The 20,656-nt window shown below is 40.1% G+C and overlaps 5 protein-coding genes across 11 annotated transcripts in view; 2 read left to right on the top strand and 3 right to left on the bottom strand.

Moving 5' to 3' along the window:
* Positions 1–2,191, top strand: part of LOC107275114 (adenosine deaminase 2) — a 4,611-nt gene extending 2,420 nt beyond the window's left edge. The window contains exons 3-5 of one of the 2 annotated variants that reach the window (XM_015754914.2): positions 203–523; positions 847–1,271; positions 1,342–2,191. In XM_015754914.2, the coding sequence (XP_015610400.1) occupies positions 203–523; positions 847–1,246 (721 nt within the window). In that variant the 3' untranslated portion in view covers positions 1,247–1,271; positions 1,342–2,191. Of the gene's footprint in view, positions 1–202; positions 524–846 lie in introns of both variants that reach the window. The other variant, XM_015754913.2, reaches the window with a different exon arrangement.
* On the bottom strand, positions 1,295–3,216 carry LOC107274848 (odorant receptor 22b-like). The gene is made up of 6 exons (XM_015754405.2): positions 3,160–3,216; positions 2,683–2,804; positions 2,371–2,587; positions 2,205–2,309; positions 1,508–1,663; positions 1,295–1,435 (listed from the first exon to the last, which is right to left on the bottom strand). The coding sequence occupies exons 1-6, from the start codon at positions 3,214–3,216 to the stop codon at positions 1,382–1,384; spliced, it is 711 nt and encodes a 236-aa protein (XP_015609891.2). The 3' UTR covers positions 1,295–1,381.
* Positions 3,217–3,388: 172 nt separating this feature from the next.
* On the bottom strand, positions 3,389–10,121 carry LOC107275188. 3 transcript variants are annotated; one of them, XM_025079806.1, is made up of 8 exons: positions 9,202–10,121; positions 8,936–9,118; positions 8,631–8,864; positions 8,341–8,541; positions 8,010–8,222; positions 7,382–7,906; positions 7,013–7,311; positions 3,389–6,928 (listed from the first exon to the last, which is right to left on the bottom strand). In XM_025079806.1, exons 1-8 carry the CDS (start codon positions 9,269–9,271, stop codon positions 3,533–3,535), a joined length of 5,121 nt encoding a protein of 1,706 aa, XP_024935574.1. In that variant the 5' UTR covers positions 9,272–10,121; the 3' UTR covers positions 3,389–3,532. The 3 variants fall into 3 exon arrangements, with proteins under 3 accessions (XP_024935574.1, XP_015610535.1, XP_024935573.1); XM_015755049.2 differs by having other exon boundaries at positions 3,389–7,311; positions 7,382–7,639; positions 7,715–7,906; XM_025079805.1 differs by having other exon boundaries at positions 3,389–7,311.
* A 628-nt stretch (positions 10,122–10,749) lies between these two features.
* On the top strand, positions 10,750–13,078 carry LOC107275155 (G patch domain-containing protein 4). The gene is made up of 2 exons (XM_015754997.2): positions 10,750–10,971; positions 11,236–13,078. The coding sequence occupies exons 1-2, from the start codon at positions 10,920–10,922 to the stop codon at positions 12,927–12,929; spliced, it is 1,746 nt and encodes a 581-aa protein (XP_015610483.1). The 5' UTR covers positions 10,750–10,919; the 3' UTR covers positions 12,930–13,078.
* A 956-nt stretch (positions 13,079–14,034) lies between these two features.
* On the bottom strand, positions 14,035–18,357 carry LOC107275156 (beta-1,3-galactosyltransferase 1). 4 transcript variants are annotated; one of them, XM_025079744.1, is made up of 6 exons: positions 18,243–18,357; positions 17,026–17,234; positions 16,337–16,589; positions 15,477–15,742; positions 15,119–15,393; positions 14,035–15,031 (listed from the first exon to the last, which is right to left on the bottom strand). In XM_025079744.1, the coding sequence occupies exons 3-6, from the start codon at positions 16,587–16,589 to the stop codon at positions 14,608–14,610; spliced, it is 1,218 nt and encodes a 405-aa protein (XP_024935512.1). In that variant the 5' UTR covers positions 17,026–17,234; positions 18,243–18,357; the 3' UTR covers positions 14,035–14,607. The 4 variants fall into 4 exon arrangements, with proteins under 4 accessions (XP_024935512.1, XP_015610487.1, XP_015610485.1 ...); XM_015755001.2 differs by lacking the exon at positions 18,243–18,357 and adding an exon at positions 17,320–18,202 and having other exon boundaries at positions 16,400–16,589; XM_015754999.2 differs by lacking the exon at positions 18,243–18,357 and adding an exon at positions 17,320–18,198 and having other exon boundaries at positions 17,026–17,251.
* Positions 18,358–20,656: the final 2,299 nt, after the last annotated feature.

The raw sequence follows: 20,656 nt of genomic DNA, 5'->3' as shown, positions 1-20,656 counted from the left end.
GGGGGGGGGGGGGCAACTGATAATGACTGCCTATCGCAAGTTAGCAATGGTTCTAGTTAGGGTCGATAAGGAATTTGCTGATAGGTAAAGTCAGGCGATGCCTGATTGCGCTTCTTGGCCATATACAATAATAAGGGGGGCAACTGATAATGCAAGTTAGCAATCTGATATGATATTCTCCTGATTCTACTGATATTTCAAGGTTCATCGCTGATCATCCGGATTTCATTGGCCTCAAAGTGATCTACGCTCCACCGAGATTCGTAAATCTCACTAGGTTCGATGAATACGGGAGAATCTTAAAGGAAGCTATAAGAAATTATCCAGGCTTTGTAATCGGATTCGATCTCGTTGGCGAAGAAGATGCGGGACACCCTCTCTCGTATTTTGCAGACAAATTGCGAACTTTCCATTCGGATATTAAGTTCTTTTTCCATGCCGGAGAGACGAATTGGTATGGAACTTCGACCGATAACAATTTACTCGATGCCGTTTTGCTCAACACCAAGAGAATCGGCCATGGGTAAGATCAGCTCAACTCGACAAGTACATCCACCTTGTCCATTTTATTTGCTTTATCTTTTATCTCTACGAAAAATCACACTTCAAATGTTTTAGTATGAGAATCCCAATAGATCTTACGGATCAGATATAATTTATCTCATTGTACTTGTCACATGGTTCGAGAGTATGATTACGGAAAAATTGATTTCACACCGTAAAGTTTAAGTCCGCTATTCCTTAGATACTCAATATGCAAAGAGAGTGTTCAAGTTAGAATATTAATAATTCTTTGATCGTTGACATTGTGATTTTAATGAATTTACATGAATTCTATCAAATCAGATTCGCCCTAACGAAGCATCCGAGGGTTTTGGACATTGTAAAAAAAAGAAAAATCGCCATCGAAGTCAATCCCATCTCCAACCAAGTACTCCGACTGGTGACGGATTTGCGAAATCATCCTGCCAGCGCGCTCTTCGCTGAGAATGTTCCTGTGGTTGTGTCGAATGACGATCCTGGCACATGGAGCGCCAGAGCTCTGAGCTACGACTTTTACGAAGCCTTCATGGGAATAATGTCGGCGAATGCTGATCTAAGGTCGTTGAAGCAACTGGCGCTCAATTCCATTGTCTTCAGCGGCATGGATTATACCGAGAGAGCGAGAGCGCTGACGCTTTGGAAAAAGAAGTGGGCCAATTTCATCGGTGACCTGGTGGCAGGCAACACGGTCATTTGCGCATGAAAACTGACTTTCACGCGTCTTCTTGGTGAATATAACCAGACGTAGTACATCGTGTTAAATCGAACGAGAGCCGAGAATCTTTATTAATTTTTTAGGATTGAATACCTCCTGCGTGCATTCTACGAATCGGAAAGTTCAATTCGCTATTTGTTGAAGAAGATTAAAGGCTGAGTAAGACGTCTTTATTATCTGCAAAGATATCATTAGATTTTTCTAGCGTTTTTAAAATAAGCTATATTACACTCGAAGGTCGAAACTTACCCACATAAATGTACTAAGAGACAGGATGAAGATTCCGTTACAGGAAACGTTGAGTTCCCGTTGACTCATGAGGATTATGAGCTTTAGACTTTTTTTTTCCTTTGGAGAAAATTTAATCCAGTCACTCTTGTATACTGTGTCACCTATGCTTCTGCTCTGTTGGCATAAGGCAGGATCATTTATATCTCACGTGTAATTATTTTCATCGATGAAATCAACATTGGCGCACGACAATAATACAAACTGCACCAACTGTGGCTAATCTCGGCTGTATGATTATCAATTGCAGAAATCGTCTGATTATGCAAAATTATACGATTATTACTCTTTTCTGATTTATCATTATTGACAGGCTTAAGGAAGTCTTTTGGTAAGACTTTCTTATCGAGACGAACAATTAAGCATTCGCGGGTCAAGTGGTAGAGCTCGGTCAGCACATAGCAAACGGTCAAATGATTGGAGGAGCAAAGGATCATAGGAACCAGTTGCCTCCAGAGTATTATTGATCACGAATATTTATGTGACCACTGCTGCGGATCAAATGTGAAATCTATGTAAATTCAATACATCGAACGTTTAACCGTATCCATTAGCAAATGCAGTTTATTCGATTGTAAGGTGAAGATAGATATTTAATTGTTGTATAAATTTACTGAAATAAATTACGAGAAATGGAGAATTAAATGTATTTACTTACTTTCGACTGGAGTTCATTCCCGTAGAAGCAGTAGAAGAATGTTTGAAAGAGCATGCATGCCAGGTAGAGTTGCAGTGCAAAGAATTGGACACTCGGCATGTCTTGCTGGTTAAACGAAGGTAGCAGATTACAACATTATACCGTCGAGTACTTTGAAGTAACCAACCTTCGATATCTGATATACAGTCGTACACAGCGTGATTAAACTAGTGGCAAACAGGATGCCGATCACTCCGCCGAAGAGCGTTTCAATTTTTCCAACGCCATTCCTTATAAGAACGTGATGCTCTACGCAGGAGCCCAGAGAACGTTGGGCTTCTTCCTTCGGTCCGTTAATTCCGCCGAGCCTCTTAGCACTACACCGATCGACGTGTTCGGCCAGCCTAAATGATAGCGTATCCAGCCGAGCGGATGTTTGAAGCATAAATCCGTAAACCAGCGTGTCACAGGAAACGTTAAGAAATACGGAAGCAGTTACCGAAGTCGCCTGGATAATATAGGACGCGGCGTAAGGAATCGCACTCGAAGTGTCGTACAGTTGGTAGGTCTTGAAGGGAAGCAGGGGCGTGTCGTCGTCACTGGCGACGAGAAACGGTTTGACTAGCAGCGCGAAACACGTCACTTGAGAGAGACACATAATCCCAACGAAAATTCTCCTGCACCTGCTACGACACTTTTTAAGCAATTTTTCTTCAGCTAAATTGTCTAATTTTAAAAGATCCTCTCGAAAATAGTTCAAGAGCTTCGATATTTCACCGCGTCGGAAAGAAAAATTAACAATTTTACAACACATGGAGACAAATGTCGTCGTAAGGAATAACTGTTCCGTAAGGCTCTCTACTCCGCCTCCGTTAAGTATGAGTTCGATTGCCTGGGTTATGGTGAAGTGAAAGATTAGTCCAACGGTGAGGACTCTTCGGAGAGCCATGGAAAAGTCAGAATATCCTGGGCTGACTTCCGACCACAATCCAAATAGTTGAAATATCTTGAAATTCATTGGCAGAACATCCATAGCGTCTTTCCTTTGCCGTGCGGCGTCGCGCTATCTCAGAAATGTTGCCGCAGTGACCTAAGTCATTCACATATAATTGTGGGGAATCTTTGAGGCTCCTGAATTACTTATTCACCGAGGAATAATAGTAGCAAAGGATAAGAAAGAATAATTATTTAGAAAACGTCATGTTGCGATTCGTTAAGACATGTAATTAATTCTCTCACATCGTATACTTAATAATTAATTAGCATCGGGAAAGTACATTTGCCTGTACATTCTCTCTAGGCAAATATATTATTACAGCCTTTCTTATTCTATAAATGATAGGGGACGATCAGTGGCGGTTAAGATTCCTTGAAGGTTTTTCATTCGTCGAATTCTTCTCGAGGCCAAGACTTGCCCTTATAAAAAGTGTAGGTATTTTGTTTTCATTAATAGGACTTGCAGAATTCTCGTTAACACTTGGATTACTCGGGTCCGTCTCATCCATCAGGGATCTCTGCGAAAGTACACTTTTCGGATTTTTCCATTGACCGATAACCTGATGTACCCTTTTTTGGAAATCGATCAAGGAATCTCTTGGCAGTAAGCCGTTCGACGTAAAACTCTCGGAATTGTACAGTTTCAAATCCGCTTCCGTCATATTGATCAACTGCCGCAAAACCAAGTAGAGAAGATATCTCTTTCTATTCAGACCAATAAGTTGGCCACTGTTCATCATACTTTCAAATATACTGTAGTAGAAGTCGTCAGGCTCATTTCTTGGATTGAATAACTTTTCGAGGAGTAAGGGAGGATTCTTTGATAAATTCAGTCGAATGCTTTCAGGTTCCCTGATTGGTCTCGTATAGGCATTGCTACTGAACGGATAGCTATGGATATTCAAATAGAGCTCAGCAGTTCGCGTTAACGAGTCGTTTGCAAGACTCGAATTTTTTGACAAATTATGGAATAAATTTGGCGATTTTTGGAAATTTTTTGGCTTTTTATTGATCCTTAAGAAAAGTTGAAGGAAATCGGAGGAGCCGGTATTCTCATTCGTCATACTCCTGTACGCTCTGGTGAGTTTGGTTGATTCAGAGAGTGCGGATGGATCATCCGGTGGACTTTTCTTAATCCGGACTCTAATTGGGTTTCCATTAAAATTAATTTTGAATTCGTCCATGCTATTTAATACATTGTGATGTTGGAGAAAACTTGATAAGGTATTCGTGTTGAAGTCAATTTTTACGTCGTTTATCAAATCCCAAATGTTCGACATCTCGAAATTCGTCGATTTTAACTTGGAATTTTGTGAGAAAGTATAATGATCCGCCCGACCATCCTCACCAATAATTGCTGTTCCCTCATCAATAGTTGATGTCGCAGTTTCGTGTCTGGCGCCATAAATAGGTAGAATTCGTGTTTCATCAGATCCGCCATTTGAACTGAAATTAAGACTGAGGGGCCGCTCTGCAACGTAATAAGGTCGAAGGGAAAACGCCTTGACGTTCATTTTTCTGCTCTGAGGAATAGTAGTTTGCTCGACTCTCCGATCATTTGCGTTTTTCAATTTATTGTTCTTGCTCTTCGCCTGAAGTAATAATTTTTGTACGAGCAGTGCCTTGTCTTCGACCTTATAATTCTCATTCTCTGTGTCCTTTTTATGCATAAATTCAGTGACGCCTTCAAAATTTTTCCTTATTCCACCTGTTATCGTAATATAGGACTTTGTTACTGCGGGACGTCCGATGGGCTCAGGTTCATCGTCGTACAGATTATTTCCATCTTCTTTCTTTTCTTCTTGTTCTTCTTCTTCCTCTTCTCGTTGAAAATTCATTGCATCATCGTGAACTTCGAATGGATTCTTCAATTTTTTCCCATTTTTCTTTTTATTAGGAGACCCAATGCCTTCCCACGATACCGTACCACCGTCCTCTATATTTTCGTGCTCAAAAACAATTTTCTTAGTTGCTTCCAAAGGATTCTTCGTTGATTTTGTTATCTTTTTCTGGAATATTACGTCAGTATCACTTTCCCAGTCTACCGTCTCGTCAATGGAATACGCCTTTGTCTTGATGTCCCAAGAATTTGTAACCGTCGAACTTGAGCTACTGGAAGTTGACCGTGATGCCGTAGGGGATGACTGAAGGAACGTTTGATGTTGATCATCAATTGGTTGACTGCTTGCATTAAGGGTATCCGTGGTCCAATTTGTCAACGTATACATCGACGATGACATCTTTGGCGTGCTTGGACCAGCTGGCACTTTGGAGGAATTGTAGCCATTGGCATTCTCATTTTTCTGCTCATAGTCCCAACGGTTATTCGGGACAATAGAATTAACTGATTCAACGCTCTTCGAGCTATTCGTCACTTGTTGTAATTCGCTCTTGGCCGACAAAACCATTTCGCTATTCGAATGCTTTTCACTAGTCACGTTTTCCATTCTTCTAGTAGATATAGTCGGCACTGAACTGGAGATCGTGTTGATTTCGACTACTGCTGGACCCGATGACACTGTTGTCGATTCGAGATTCATCGGTAATGTTGATAAGTACGGTAAATAGGTCTCGTCGGCGTTCTCGGAAACATTATGTTCGGACAATCGCAGGTCTACTTCCCCGTTGTAGGCATTCGACATTGGCTCTTTTTGTGAACGCGTTGTAGATTTAAACGCTGGTATATTAATAGAGGAATCAGCCAATTTCGTGTAGATTCCTGAATCCTGATCAGTACGACTCCCTTCGTTGTCTGTGGTACTTGTGTGGTCAGCGGTAGAATGAGCTATGAAGTCCAGAAAATGCGTTGTAGATTTAAACGCTGGTATATTAATAGAGGAATCAGCCAATTTCGTGTAGATTCCTGAATCCTGATCAGTACGACTCCCTTCGTTGTCTGTGGTACTTGTGTGGTCAGCGGTAGAATGAGCTATGAAGTCCAGCAAATGCGTTGTAGATTTAAACGCTTCTATATTAAAAGAGGAATCTGCCAATTTCGTGTGGATTCCTGAATTCTGATCAGAACGTCCCCCTTCGTTGTCTGAGGTACTTGTGTGGTCAGCACTAGGATGAGTTACGAAGTCCAGCAAATGCGTTTTAGATTTAAACGCTGTTATATTAATAGAGGAATCAGCCAATTTCGTTTGGATTTTTGAATCCTGATCAGTAGGTCCCCCTTCGTTGTCTGAGGTACTTGTGTGGTCAGCACTAGGATGAGTTACGAAGTCCAGCAAATGCGTTTTAGATTTAAACGCTGTTATATTAATAGAGGAATCAGCCAATTTCGTTTGGATTTTTGAATCCTGATCAGTAGGTCCCCCTTCGTTGTCTGAGGTACTTGTGTGGTCAGCACTAGAATGAGTTACGAAGTTCAGCAAATGCGTTGTAGATTTAAACGCTGGTATATTAATAGAGGAATCTGCCAATTTCGTGTGGATTCCTGAATCCTGATCAGTACGTCTCCTTTCGCTGTCTGTAGTACTTGTGTGGTCCGTACTAGAATGAGTTACGAAGTCCAGCAATTTTCTTGATATTTCAAAATCAGCATCGGACAGTACAGTCGATGCTAATAATGAAATCGTAGTAGATTTTGCGGTCGTAGAACGTTGCCCCAATGGAGAAATGTCGAAGGGAGTTTTTGTAGTTTTGTCGGTAGACTCGTGTGGTTTCTCTTTTAGAATCGAGAATGCATCTGCAGTCTGAGCACTCACGAGCTTTATACCGAATTGTGGTAGAGTCGGAAATGACAACTGGAAATATGGGCGAAGAAAATCTGTGAGTCCAGTCTTGGAAATCGCACCAACGTTATTGTGACTGATGTGTTCAATATTGACCTTCGAATTATTCAGTGAACTTTCATTGACCTGCTGCCAAAGTCCACTCGAGGGCAACGTAGCAAATCCTTGGACGTTCGGGTATGGCGTACTGCTTGGTAAAGTTAAAGTAATATGAAAAGTATTAGCATTTATAGTATTCTCACGAAGAGTTGCAATTGGCGTCTCACTGGTCTTTGACTGATACGGAGGCCAGACTTTCAAAGCCGTTGCCTCTCTTGTCAAAGAAAGAAGCTCTGAGGAAATATTGTCAACGATGGATGGAGAACCAATTTTGTGGGATACGCATGGACCTGATACTGAAATTAATTATAAAGATATGTAACGCAATCTTCAAAATCAGCGAATAACTTGTGGAATAATACTTACACGGTTGGCAAACGTAAGTCTGACTCTGGTTGCAATCCAGACCATAGACTATCGGGCTGTCGTAATCTTCCCTATCTAAATTCAAGCATTCGGTGCCATTATTATATCTCTCAGTATTGCACCAGGGAATGAAACTCTCTCCAGCCCGAGGAATAGGCTCTTGCGTGCTCTCCCACAGCCATTCGCCCTCGAGTCTATCATAAGAATCACGTAGAGGGCTGCTCGTACGTCGGCCATCCGTCCATACGTGTTTCAATTCTATAGACGAGCAACAAACACACATAGGTGCACCAAGTGTTTCATAGAATAAAGAAAAATAATAAACTATTTTACCGTTTCTGTTCTCAAGCATTAATTTCATCATCTGTTTTATAGTCCTCTCCGAATCCAAAAGAACCAAAGTAGCATTCAATTCAGAGCAAGACCTTCGTGCCGCGAGCCACTGCACCGGATTAAATCCGAGCCAATATGTGCATCCTTCGATAGATACGAGGACTGGTGCTTTACCGAGAGATCTCCTACTAGCTGCATGAGGAAGAAAAAGATACATTTACTATTACTACTCGAAATCAGTGCAATACTAATTCACCGACTATTCATTTTATTTTGAGGGATCGGTCATCCATACGTTTTTGACAGATGACGTCGCGTTTCCGATCGCATTTCGCCTCCAGATACACCGGCGTCTCGCATATGTGTCTGTCGAGCATCAGGCACTCGTGAAAACTCTTGCTGCCGTTACGCCACAATCCAGTGTCCTGATTAATTTCATTGGCGGAGGGCAACCACGTCCAGGTAGCGTCCTTTAGATATCCGCCGATCCAAGCGTTCTCTATACCTTCTGAAATAGTCTTTGAGATTTTCAGGACCAATAATAAAGTAGCTGTGCAATACTTGTTAGATAATCTGGCGATTTATCTTATTTTGCCTGAAGGAAGATATTCTACTGTCTGATTTACCAGGTCTGGCACGCAACATGCTCAACGCCAGGGCGTGAGCCTCCACTACGCTTTTCACTTCAGCGATTTGGAGCTTCTCCTTGCGGCACTGAACAACGGCTTCTGCCCAGGTGACACGTGCCGAGTATACCGTGAACTCTTCGTCGCCAACTCGCGTCATAGCAATCATGGTAATTTTTCTAGCGAACATCGCATTCTCATCTACGAAAAGTAATATCGTGTATACCCTGTATTTTAGAGAGCTCAAATATTTCCATTGCTCAATAAGCAACATTATCGAATATATGTACCTTTTTGACAAACAAAAGGCCTGAACCGACTGCACGATAAAGGAACGAAAATTGGCAAGTCGTGATTTCTTCTATCAATCGTCAAGCACTGCATCTTTCTCGGAGGAGAAGTCGGATACCACGGTGGGTAATTCTCGTATAGTGATTTCTCAGTGGCGAGCCTTTGCTGACTTGACACCCAATACCAGGAACCTGCCAGATCCGAACGAGCACCAATCCAAAAGTCATCGAATCCTAAAACCGATCGACTTGTAAAGTATATTGATATTTATAAAAGGCGATTAATGATATTTTTTATCGTTTACCAAAATTACTCTCGGCGATGGCTCGCACAACGAAATCGCTTTTCGGTTCAGAGTCAAGAGTGGCCAGTTGGGCTTTATAACTTAAGCAAATTATATGTGCTTCATCCCAGGTAACGCGATAGCCACAGAGCAAGTACTCGATATCTTGGAATACGAAAGATTCCGTCACTGAATCTTCAGGAACTGAAATTTTCATTGGGTTAGACGTATCTTTGGATGATGTACAACGTTCAATAAAGTCTTTTGGATCCAATAACTGGACTCACTTGGAGATTCGAACAAGCCTAAAATAATGAGATGCTGAGTGTTCAACAGAAGAAAAAAATACATTAACATCTTTTAGAGCAAGTTTATTTTTTTCTGATTGCCGTAGTGATTTCAAGTCAGAAGCACTCTTTCTCGTTGGAGGGTCACTCGCATACTGAATCTTACGTTAATCGACTGTATTTTCAAACAGGCTTCTATGTTTAATGTTACACCAATCAGGAATTCGTTTGTTACGTCGGTACGTTAACGCGGTAACGATATGCATCAACCATTTTTAGAAAGAATAGAGAAGACTTAATATTGTATTTTATAAATGTATGCATACTATGAGTTCGTTTGAAATAATAAAGATTTTTGATACAATTGACAGTCTATGACTTATAATCGTCTTTAGATAAAAATATATAATCCACAACTGACGGTGCGCCGTTGAAGATAGGTAAAAGTCTGCACGTTATGTGCGTCAGCTTCCTATAATCTCAGGCAAGAAAGTGACCATGCTATCGCACACAGCACCAAATATTCCTGAGACGTTGAATGTGAACAGAACGTCCGCGGGGTATTCTTGTAACGTTTCTACGGTGTGAAATGTTTTTTTTTCTAATATTTTCACTTTTAAATAGTCTTTACGTGGATCAAGAATTTGAAATTATTTGGTAATTGATCAAATCGATATCATAGTCGTCTAAACAATTGTTGTGTTATACGAATAATGGTGCATCACATCTCACTCGAATACGACAAAATATAGATGTTTGTAAATTCTTTGAGTCATCGTTTTGGATGATATCGGTGAAGGTGAACATCGTTGAACATGGTGTTCATGGTGACGCCGTAGAACAACTTCGCATGCTGTGGCTAACCGGAAACAAAGAGAGACAGGTTCACAGGACACCTGTGAGGTTGCCATGTCGTGTATCCTATGACGTTCGGAAAATGAATTCGCAAAAGGGGAATGATGAGAGGTCAACTAATCAGGATCGTTGTACTCGGAGTTTTAATAACTCAGTTCCCTATGAAGCAAATTCTAATTTTACAAAAAGCTAATCCATTATAATTAACATGATTTAAAATAATTACTGTTGTAGAAAATATCTTAACAATAAATAATTTTTTTGATTTTCTATAATTTTTACTTAAATTTTGATGAGGTGAGGTGAAGTGAATGGGACGATCTCGATTGATTGATCTGCCATCATTCCGCTGTCGCGATTCCGTTTTTCAAGCATCGTAGGGTTGCAGTCTGAAGTTAGCCAATGCCAACGAATTCAGCGTACATAGAAGTGTATTTCTTATGGCCCTCTTGATGCTCGATTTTGTTGGGGATAGGGGTTAGTTCCTATTCCCAATGGGTAGAGGCGTTGACAGCACCGCTGGCTCTGTGTGGTACATCAATATATTACCGACGCGCGTACACTACTCTAGATACCAGAAAAAGAACAGGCTCCGCCTTTTATTCTATCCTATCTCTCGTTCTCCTACAGCTCTAATGCCTTGGGGATATGATGCGATCGTCGCGCCATCGAGTGGATATTTGAGTCGGAAAATACTTGTCTTCAAGCTAAGCATAGGAAATACACTTCTATGTATGTCTGAATTCGTTGCCAATGCGTCAGTGATCAATGTACGTCCACTTGTGTCGGTAACAGTCGGTAACAATGGTAATAGTCAGTGAGCATTGGTGAGCATCAATGTGCATTGCATTTGCGATAGTGCTATGATGGCTAATTTTGCAAAAACACAGCTTTTGAAATATGGTTGGACTGAAGGTATTGTTACGTAGATTAGATTCTCATCTTTTTTAGTGGATCTTTATTGCACTTGTTACCACAGTGAATAGAAATAATGAATACTTCTTTATTCTGTGAAGCATAACCTCTATTATTTAAATCAAGTTTCTTTTTATCGTTAAATGTTGCAATGAAAAAATCAATTATTTATGACTGATCATATTCTACTTAATTTATTGAATGAATTTCCATATAATCGTAGAAATCTGTAATTGAAACTTGTGTGACTTACTATATTTGCAGGCAAGGGATTGGGCAAAAATGAAAGTGGCATTGTCGAAGCCATAAAACCTAAATTAAAATTTGATAATGCAGGTTTTGGACATAATGCTGCTGAAGAATATACATGTAATTGGTGGGAATCTATGTTCGACAAAGCTGCTAAAAATGTTAATGTTAATTCTGGCATCAACGGTGTTTCTGTAAATACTGTTGATAAAGATGCTGTTCATATTTCCACCAAAAAATCCAATTTAAAAGCTATAAAGAAAAATCATTCCTTAGGCTATGGGAATTTTTTAAAGACTTCAACCTTGTGTGATGGTACAATAACACCAACAAATGATTTTAATAAGCCTATTGATCATGATTATGAGAAAGAAACACCATTTAGAAGATTAACAGATGAAGAAATATTTAAAGCTTGTGGAGGTAGAACAGCACATAAAGGAGCTAGACATGGATTAAAACAAAGTGGAAAATTGTCAAGGATTGCAGAGCAAGAAAAAGAGTTGCTAGCAAGAATGAATGTAACTAGAAAAAATGTAGAAGAAAAGGCACAACAGCAATGTCTCTCTGATAAATTGATAGTTAAAAGAAAAAGAGGTGGAGATAAAACAGAGAGAGAGATGATTCTTGAAGATAATTCATCAGAAATTGACTACAATGCAAATACCATACAGCCCGAGATACTCTCTCTCTCGCAAAAACCTACCAAAGTCCCAAAATATATAAAAAAAAAAAGAGTTACCCAAATAACTGATTTGACGCTGCAAATGAATGCAGTATGCAAAATAATAGAAGCCAGTGCAGAACCTTTGCCCAGTTGTTCTTATAATATGGACAATATTAATAAAGTCCAAGAGAAGTCATTGAGGTTGAAGGAAAAAAAAAGCAAGAGCAAGAATAGAGGTGATACTCAAAGTAATGATAATAATAGCGTCGTCGACAGGACCAGTAGTGAACCACGAGGGTCTCAAAGTGGACTTTCCATTGATTTAACGCCAAACAAATGTTCGCTTGAAACGGAGACTGTAAAAAGACGAGGAGAGCCCGAGAGTGAACGCAAAAACGAGGAATACGAACCACAGGCCAGTTGTTCGTATATCGCAGATGCTGAAAAAAAATGTAATTCAAAACGGAAATGTAGCCCGGAGAAGAAAGATTTCGTCATGTTCGATTCAGATTGTCCAGTGCCTTCTTCCACAGAGTCGAAAGCAAATAAACAGCACGCAGCTTCGGCTGGGAAGCGGAAAAAAGCAAAAGCAAAGTCTACAAACAATGTACAAATTTTGACGGATGAACTGGACAATGGGTTGTCGCTGGACACAAGCAACTGTAGAGCGAAAAAGAGATACAAGAGGGACTATCGTTCTGACATTCCATTTCATCTTCTAGAGGGATACACGCGGACACTTCGTGACGCCCAGAACGGCGTCCCGTACACAGAATCATTCATTGCACTTCATGAAGCTTCACGATTAAATTCGAAAATATTGAAAAGAAAGAAATACAAAGAACTCAGGAGGCAAAGGAAACATTTGGAACGCCTGTCGGAAAATCTAATGGCCGTCAATTTAAAGGGTAATGGCGAACCTGAATGCAATTCTGAATCTCAGACTACGTCTGAATCCTGGAATGTGGTAAGGTCACGTAAAAGTAAGAGAACGAAACTGGACATGTTATTGCGAGATCTAAGGGCGGTCAATCTGAAATAAATATGTTCAGTCGTATACATATTCATTTGACTGTCTCTTATCCTTTCTTATTTTGTCATTTACTTTATTGAAATTACATAGAAAAAAGGAGATATGTTCCTTTATATGAGAATGCTGGACGTTAATACAGAAATATGCTAGCGTACTTACTTATGTGTTCATTTCTTTTCTATTTTCCTCAATGAAACTTAGCGAAGCACGCGCGCTCAATCACACTCGTGCTGTGCTTAATGCTATTCGCTTCGTTTCTTCTTCATTAAGATGCGCAACGTCGATAATAAATGGTTCCACTCATTTTCAGGTATAGCACCGAATCCCATAGCTAATGGGCTATAATGTATGTAAAATTCGTAAAGTCGAATTTTTTAATAGAATGTACACTTATTAGATACGATAAATTAATTCTAAGGCCACTAGGGTTCCGCATTAGAGATTCATCTGTATAGTTTGGCAGCGTTCCCGAACTATTTGATGCACCACCTTTCTGCATCAAGTAGAAAAAAAGAACGCGGTCCTAAATATAAAAGGGAAGATGAAATTAACAAAGATTGAACTTACAGCGAAGAGAAATTTGTTCCTATCTAATAATATTTAGTAGTCGTAACAATCTCGAGCCATTAAGATCGGAAAATACTACTGCACTGTTTATCGGTACAGTATACATATTCACATTTGCCTTAAAAAATCTGAAGAGATTCCGTAACCTAAGAAATTTTCGGTGACACTAATTCTGCGTACGATGATTAAAAATTTAAAAATCTTTTTGCTCATAAAGATTAGTATTTCAACTCGAAGTTGCGTTACCCTCTATCGTCAATTTGATATAAATCTCTCAGATTCTTATAAAAATACAATGAAGATCTAATACACAGTATAAACATGTGATGTTCCAGGTCCAATGGACCATGTTAACAAAGTATCGAAATTTCATTGCAAATGTCTTACAGCTGCTTCTCCTTTTCCCTAAACTGTATCAATATCTACAGTCCTCACAGAGAAATTATTATTCGTTTAACGAAGAAAGTACATTTGAAAATCTATTCAATCGTTAACAGATATGTTAGGTTGTTATTTTGCGAATATATTAGGAGACAAGACTGAGAAAGATGAAAAAGGAAGAAAAATCACATATTGTTGCAATATGACATTGGCTAGGCTGCCATCAGAGTCGAGTGGAAGTTGAAATACATGGTACGCATACCTACAGTTTATTAATTTGCAGATATGCGATACACGTATTTCAAGCTCTCGACTTAACAATGGTGGAGACTTATCTATTATTTCATGAATAACGAATCCATGACATCCCTGAAGTAATAACTGCAAACACTGCACTCTAGTAAGCTGAGACCGTCGTTCATTTCTTTGAAATTGACGCATTATGGAGAATTCCTAATTGACGATGATTTCTTATACACTAAAATTTTCGAAATATTAAAAAATATAATTCGAAATCTTCTTTAGGCAACTCACTACAAACTTCTGCACAAGCATTGTCCCGTAACGAGATTCACTGGAATTTCATATTATCAATAGACATAAGCGTATGCCTTTAGCTATACATTAGATACCCCAAACGGAGATTCTAAATGAGAAAGCACAACAAGTTATCTCATAAGAATCGTAATGAAACAATCTTTTGTTGCGTATTACTTTATCGGATAGTTCGATGATCTTATTAAATGCATCGGTTCATATTTCGTCTTCTCACCACGTAATATCCAACGTTTCTTCCAGTTCTACTGAGAGTAGACAATTTTTTATCTTGGTTAGGATTACTGACGCAAGTCAGATTTGCGTCATTCAATTTTTTCCAAATGGTGTACATCTTAGAAGAACTGACTTTGTGTGCCGTAATGGCGCTTTTAAATACACACGCATCCATCTTTCTAGGAACGTAACTAAAACCAGGATGGTTTACAGGCCTTAATTTTGCTTTTTGAGCACAAACACCAGTCACGTAAACATCCTCTAGATGCAGCAGGGGAGTGGAAAGAGCTGCCTGGTAAAGTTTCCCCGCTACGTCCAAACTCATCACGTATCCGGTACCTGATAGATAATTCGGGTATGTTCTTTCGGCGTACATATATTTTGGTGTATACCTGCGGTAAAAACATATCATTTGCATTGCAAAGTGCATATCATATCATATCATTCATAAGTGCATATTTTTATGACATTTATTGTACCATTTATTTTTGGGATCCTGTATAGGCTTGGCATTGCATATCAGCGATCCCAAAAGAGTACCAGTACTTTGAACTCTGGCACGTAGAGTCTTCAACAATGTAGGAACATTGACAAACATGTCGTCATCGGTTTTCATGAGATATTTGGCGTTTTCGCAATTTGAGTTGACCCATTTAAGCATCATTACAGACTTCAATGTTAGATTATTGTACGTGTCTTGAAATTTCTCTTGAATTATGTCGCCGTATTGCTGGCTCTCCTCTTCTATTGAACTCTGAAAGAACCATAGCTTGTACTTGTATTGTAAACGCCGCCCCAAAAAACCGTTCATCTTATCCTAATAATCATTGAACCTACATTCAGTGTATCATTGTCACTCTCTCCCAACAAGAAGGCAATTCTTACAGTGGAATTATAAAGAGAATCCAAATGCTGCTTATTCGCCCAAGTGTTTCTTATGGATTCCCTGGCTTTTTGATTTGCAACTGCCGAACATATGACTATTAACAAATAGGGCGGAGATGCACATATACTTGTAGGACTTAGAACCGTTGTGTTATTTCCAGGGCGGATGTAGACGCGTAAATCACGCGATTTATTGTACGCCCATCCAGGTAGTTGAGCTAAAAGTTTAGAAAAAAAAAAAATGAATTTCGTAAAGATTTTTCAAGTATCTTGGACGCAGTATCTTCGAGTTGCTATCAACTCACACATTGTCATAGAATTCTCAGCAAGCTAACTACTAAGTTTATTATGCCAATTCGCTATAGATATTATAAAGCATGCCTGTTCTCGCATGATCTCATAAAATCACGTATCGTATATAGCGTTATGGAATAATGAAATGGCAAAATGAAAGGTGCATTTGCGCAGGCTAGCACTTAAAAAATCCAGCGATTACAATGTTTGACTTTCTACTATTTATCAAGCAAATGCAAAATAATCAAGCGGCAAGTTTCATGTGCGAATATAAAGACAAAGTGTCCAAATTGGAATTAGAGAAATTTTTCTTAGAATGTTGTGCAAAGTAACGTTTTGTTCAAAAAGCTTCATTACTGGTAGTAAAAATAATATATTCATTTTCATTTGGGAATACTTACAAAAGGCTTTTGTGTGTACAATATATTTGACAAAGAAAATACCTAGCGATGACAACAAGGCAATAACTTATATTAAGTGATGTAAGCTAAAGAGGAGCAGTGTTAGTAGATTCCTACCTATGGAGGCTACATGGTGCGAGGCGTCCAAGTGCCCTGAGAGGCCTGGTAAAGGTGTCTCACCTAATCCTAGGAGTGGACCCTGTGCCGAATGATATGCTGGCACATATAGCAGACCCAGTGCAGCAAGAACTACAAACCCTAATGTGAGCCGCCTTAAAAAAGATACTTTGCCTTTGACTTTAATGAATCCACTGCCGCTAATAGTACTAGCAGGTGGTAATTCTATGGGTAATAGGCGTATCCTGTCCATCTAAAAAAAAATTTTTAAAGTACAATAAAAAGGGTACACACGTAATCTTCAACCAAATTTGCCAAGAGAGTAACAACAAAATCTTAAATCCAGTTACAAGACAATACTACTGTTTGATAAGGCATAGAAATTGGTTTGACTATTATTATGGTCCATGTTATCACACTGTGGATAACTAGACGAATTTATGGCAATAGTAAACATTAATTGATCCCACAGTCTTATCAAATATAGGTGGTGATTAATACCTCAGTTTTCTTTTAATTTGAGTACATTCCTGGATCATGAGATTTATTATGATGGGCTTATCCATAAATTGATATAGATAAGAGGATGTTGGTTAAACACAATTGACTTTTGGGTGAAAATGGAACAAATTAACGAGAATTTTCCAAATTTTTGAAAGCTTCAAATTAGTAAACTTTATTAATTTTACCTTGGAGACTTGTGAATTGAGAATTACACTGCATTTGAGTTCTTTCCATTTACGTATATTGATGTTCGACAGGTAAGACACTCCATTGGTACTTAGCACAGCCCTTTGTTTGGTCAAGGGAATGTAAATGGAACGACGAAGAAAGACCGAAGTACTGGGTGATGTCGATGTCGTACTGACAGTCAACGTGGACAACTAAATCCAAACTTCTGAAACACGGAAAATACTGTGACAACTGTCAGTTGTGTTTAAGCAAATTTCTGATTAGCCAGTTCTAGCAATCTTCCCGTTTACCTAGCTTTTTTCGATAATTTCTGTAGCTTTTCACGAAAACAATTTGTTTTTCAAAGGCTTCTTAATCTCACATTATTTTATAAGCGATTTGTTAAATTTGACAAGACACTTTACATTGCGCAAAAGAGACTGCGGCAAACTACGAATAATGAGTGGTAATAAGAGAGAATATTGCACATTTGTATTTTCCGTAAATCCAAAGCAGAAAAACTAATCTTCTTCTTCTTCTTACTCCTTGTGGCTTTATGCCCTCGTAGAGGGCCAAGTGCCAGAGAACAACTAATCGAAATAAAATAAAGAACGTATCGCGTATGCATATGTGTACTGTTGTTCGTAAAGTAGAGATATGTTAACACAGTAGGCTCTAAGCCACTACGCTCTTCAACGTTGTTGCACAATGTATCCGATATGATTAATATGATCCTGCATGAGTCTTGATGTACTAATTATGCCATATATCTTGCATTTTGTGAACTATGGTGGCACAATAGATGATCTATATTAGTTAAGTAAAGTGTCTTATCCGCGGAATTTCCAGCGCGGTCAATGCGTCCACATGACCACAAGAGGCGTTGCGATCAAGTGATCCGTAGAGTTCCTCTAGTAAGAGTCCGGCCAACACCAGGAAGGGACGCCATATTAAGGGCTTGTTTGGCGCCACCATGACATTGCGCGAGACTTGGTCGAGTCTCGCGCCAAGTACAGGCAACCCGCCGTATAGGGCTTAACCGTACCCACACTACAGAATGCGAATCTCTCCCATATACGTATTCACACACACCATTCTGTTCCGGAAAGAGTCCATAATATGGCAGAGCCAATCACTAACAAGCCCCACCGTTGGCCGGACTCTTACCGTTGAGTGTAGATAGGTACCTATCTACACTCAACGCTCTTACTAGAGGGACTCTAGTGATCCGTACCTATTTCTCTCTCCCACAGCCGATTATAGAGTGAGATAGATAAGAACGTGTAACCTGACCGGCAGAGGTTCTCCGCAACTTATCGCTGGTTCCCAGAGCAACCCTTAGAACGAGGCTGCTCATAAGATATTGCCTAAATAATTTTTTTTTATAATCTTAAATTCGAGTGCACAGTGTAAGCTCGATAAGATTTACTAAGACAAAAGCCAGCACCTCATGCCGGTGCTAGCTTCCAGTATTATTTAATAATAGTCCCAACAGGAACTATAGAACTCCTCGAGAACTATTAAAAAAGCCTATTGCTGAATCATTTTCTAAATATTGAGCTGCTACACGGGTATGAAGTTGGTACCGTCATTTCTTAAAAATGTGTCAACAATAGGCTTTTTCAATAATTCTCGAGGAATTCTATACTTCCTGGTAGGTATTAACAATAGTTCGGCTACGCAACATCAGTAAGATATCTATTAAATATACTGGTGACACCATACGTTTCAATGCAGGCAGGCATGATTTGCTAGCTTTTGTCATATTCCTTCCTTCCTTTCCTTATGGCTGCCTTCTCCAATGAGGAGATGTGCCAGTTTTGTCATATTAAACTTACCGGGCTTACACTGTGCCCTCGAATTTAGGATTGTAAAGAAAAAAATATTTAGGCTATATCCGAAGAGTTGCCTCGTTCTAACAAATGTTGCTTTGGGAACCAGCAATAAGTAACTGAGGACCTCTGCTCATCAAGCTACACGTTCGTGATTGCAGGCAGCTCGGCTACGACGGGTTCCGCACTATCAACGGAGGCGATGATCACGAAACTCTACTTCCGGACTCGCCGCTGTGATTCAGCGCCATGTTTTTGGTATCGCTTAAAACCGTAGCGTTCTGCATACAGAGATGAGTAGGGAGATTGCCAATGAGCCTGTTTTTGGTGAAGCCAATTTTTCTCTGGTTTCGGCGCGCCACCTTAGCGGAGGGCCCTCGAAGCAGTTCCACGTTTTTGATTGGTCGTGTATATATAGTAATACTACGCGTGATAATCTGGAGCTGTGTTTTGGCGCGTCGACGCGCCAAAACACAGCTCCAGATTATCACGCGTAGTATTACTATATATACACGACCAATCAAAAACGTGGAACTAGTTCGAGAGTCTCGTTCAGGTGGCGCGTCGACGCGCCAAAACACAGCTCCAGATTATCACGCGTAGTATTACTATATATACACGACCAATCAAAAACGTGGAACTAGTTCGAGAGTCTCGTTCAGGTGGCGCGTCGACGCGCCAAAACACAGCTCCAGATTATCACGCGTAGTATTACTATATATACACGACCAATCAAAAACGTGGAACTAGTTCGAGAGTCTCGTTCAGGTGGCGCGTCGACGCGCCAAAACACAGCTCCAGATTATCACGCGTAGTATTACTATATATACACGACCAATCAAAAACGTGGAACTAGTTCGAGAGTCTCGTTCAGGTGGCGCGTCGACGCGCCAAAACACAGCTCCAGATTATCACGCGTAGTATTACTATATATACACGACCAATCAAAAACGTGGAACTAGTTCGAGAGTCTCGTTCAGGTGGCGCGTCGACGCGCCAAAACACAGCTCCAGATTATCACGCGTAGTATTACTATATATACACGACCAATCAAAAACGTGGAACTAGTTCGAGAGTCTCGTTCAGGTGGCGCGTCGACGCGCCAAAACACAGCTCCAGATTATCACGCGTAGTATTACTATATATACACGACCAATCAAAAACGTGGAACTAGTTCGAGAGTCTCGTTCAGGTGGCGCGTCGACGCGCCAAAACACAGCTCCAGATTATCACGCGTAGTATTACTATATATACACGACCAATCAAAAACGTGGAACTAGTTCGAGAGTCTCGTTCAGGTGGCGCGTCGACGCGCCAAAACACAGCTCCAGATTATCACGCGTAGTATTACTATATATACACGACCAATCAAAAACGTGGAACTAGTTCGAGAGTCTCGTTCAGGTGGCGCGTCGACGCGCCAAAACACAGCTCCAGATTATCACGCGTAGTATTACTATATATACACGACCAATCAAAAACGTGGAACTAGTTCGAGAGTCTCGTTCAGGTGGCGCGTCGACGCGCCAAAACACAGCTCCAGATTATCACGCGTAGTATTACTATATATACACGACCAATCAAAAACGTGGAACTAGTTCGAGAGTCTCGTTCAGGTGGCGCGTCGACGCGCCAAAACACAGCTCCAGATTATCACGCGTAGTATTACTATATATACACGACCAATCAAAAACGTGGAACTGCTTCGAGGGCCCTCCGCTAAGGTGGCGCGCCGAAACCAGAGAAAAATTGGCTTCACCAAAAACAGGCTCATTGGCAATCTCCCTACTCATCTCTGCTGCATATCCCTACTCAT

Source organism: Cephus cinctus, unplaced genomic scaffold, assembly GCF_000341935.2.
Source record: "Cephus cinctus unplaced genomic scaffold, Ccin1 Ccin1_scaffold0123, whole genome shotgun sequence".
NCBI classification, from domain to species: Eukaryota; Metazoa; Arthropoda; class Insecta; order Hymenoptera; family Cephidae; genus Cephus; species Cephus cinctus.
The sequence above is the reverse complement of the archived record's forward strand: the minus strand, read 5'-3'. Positions and strand labels throughout refer to the sequence as shown.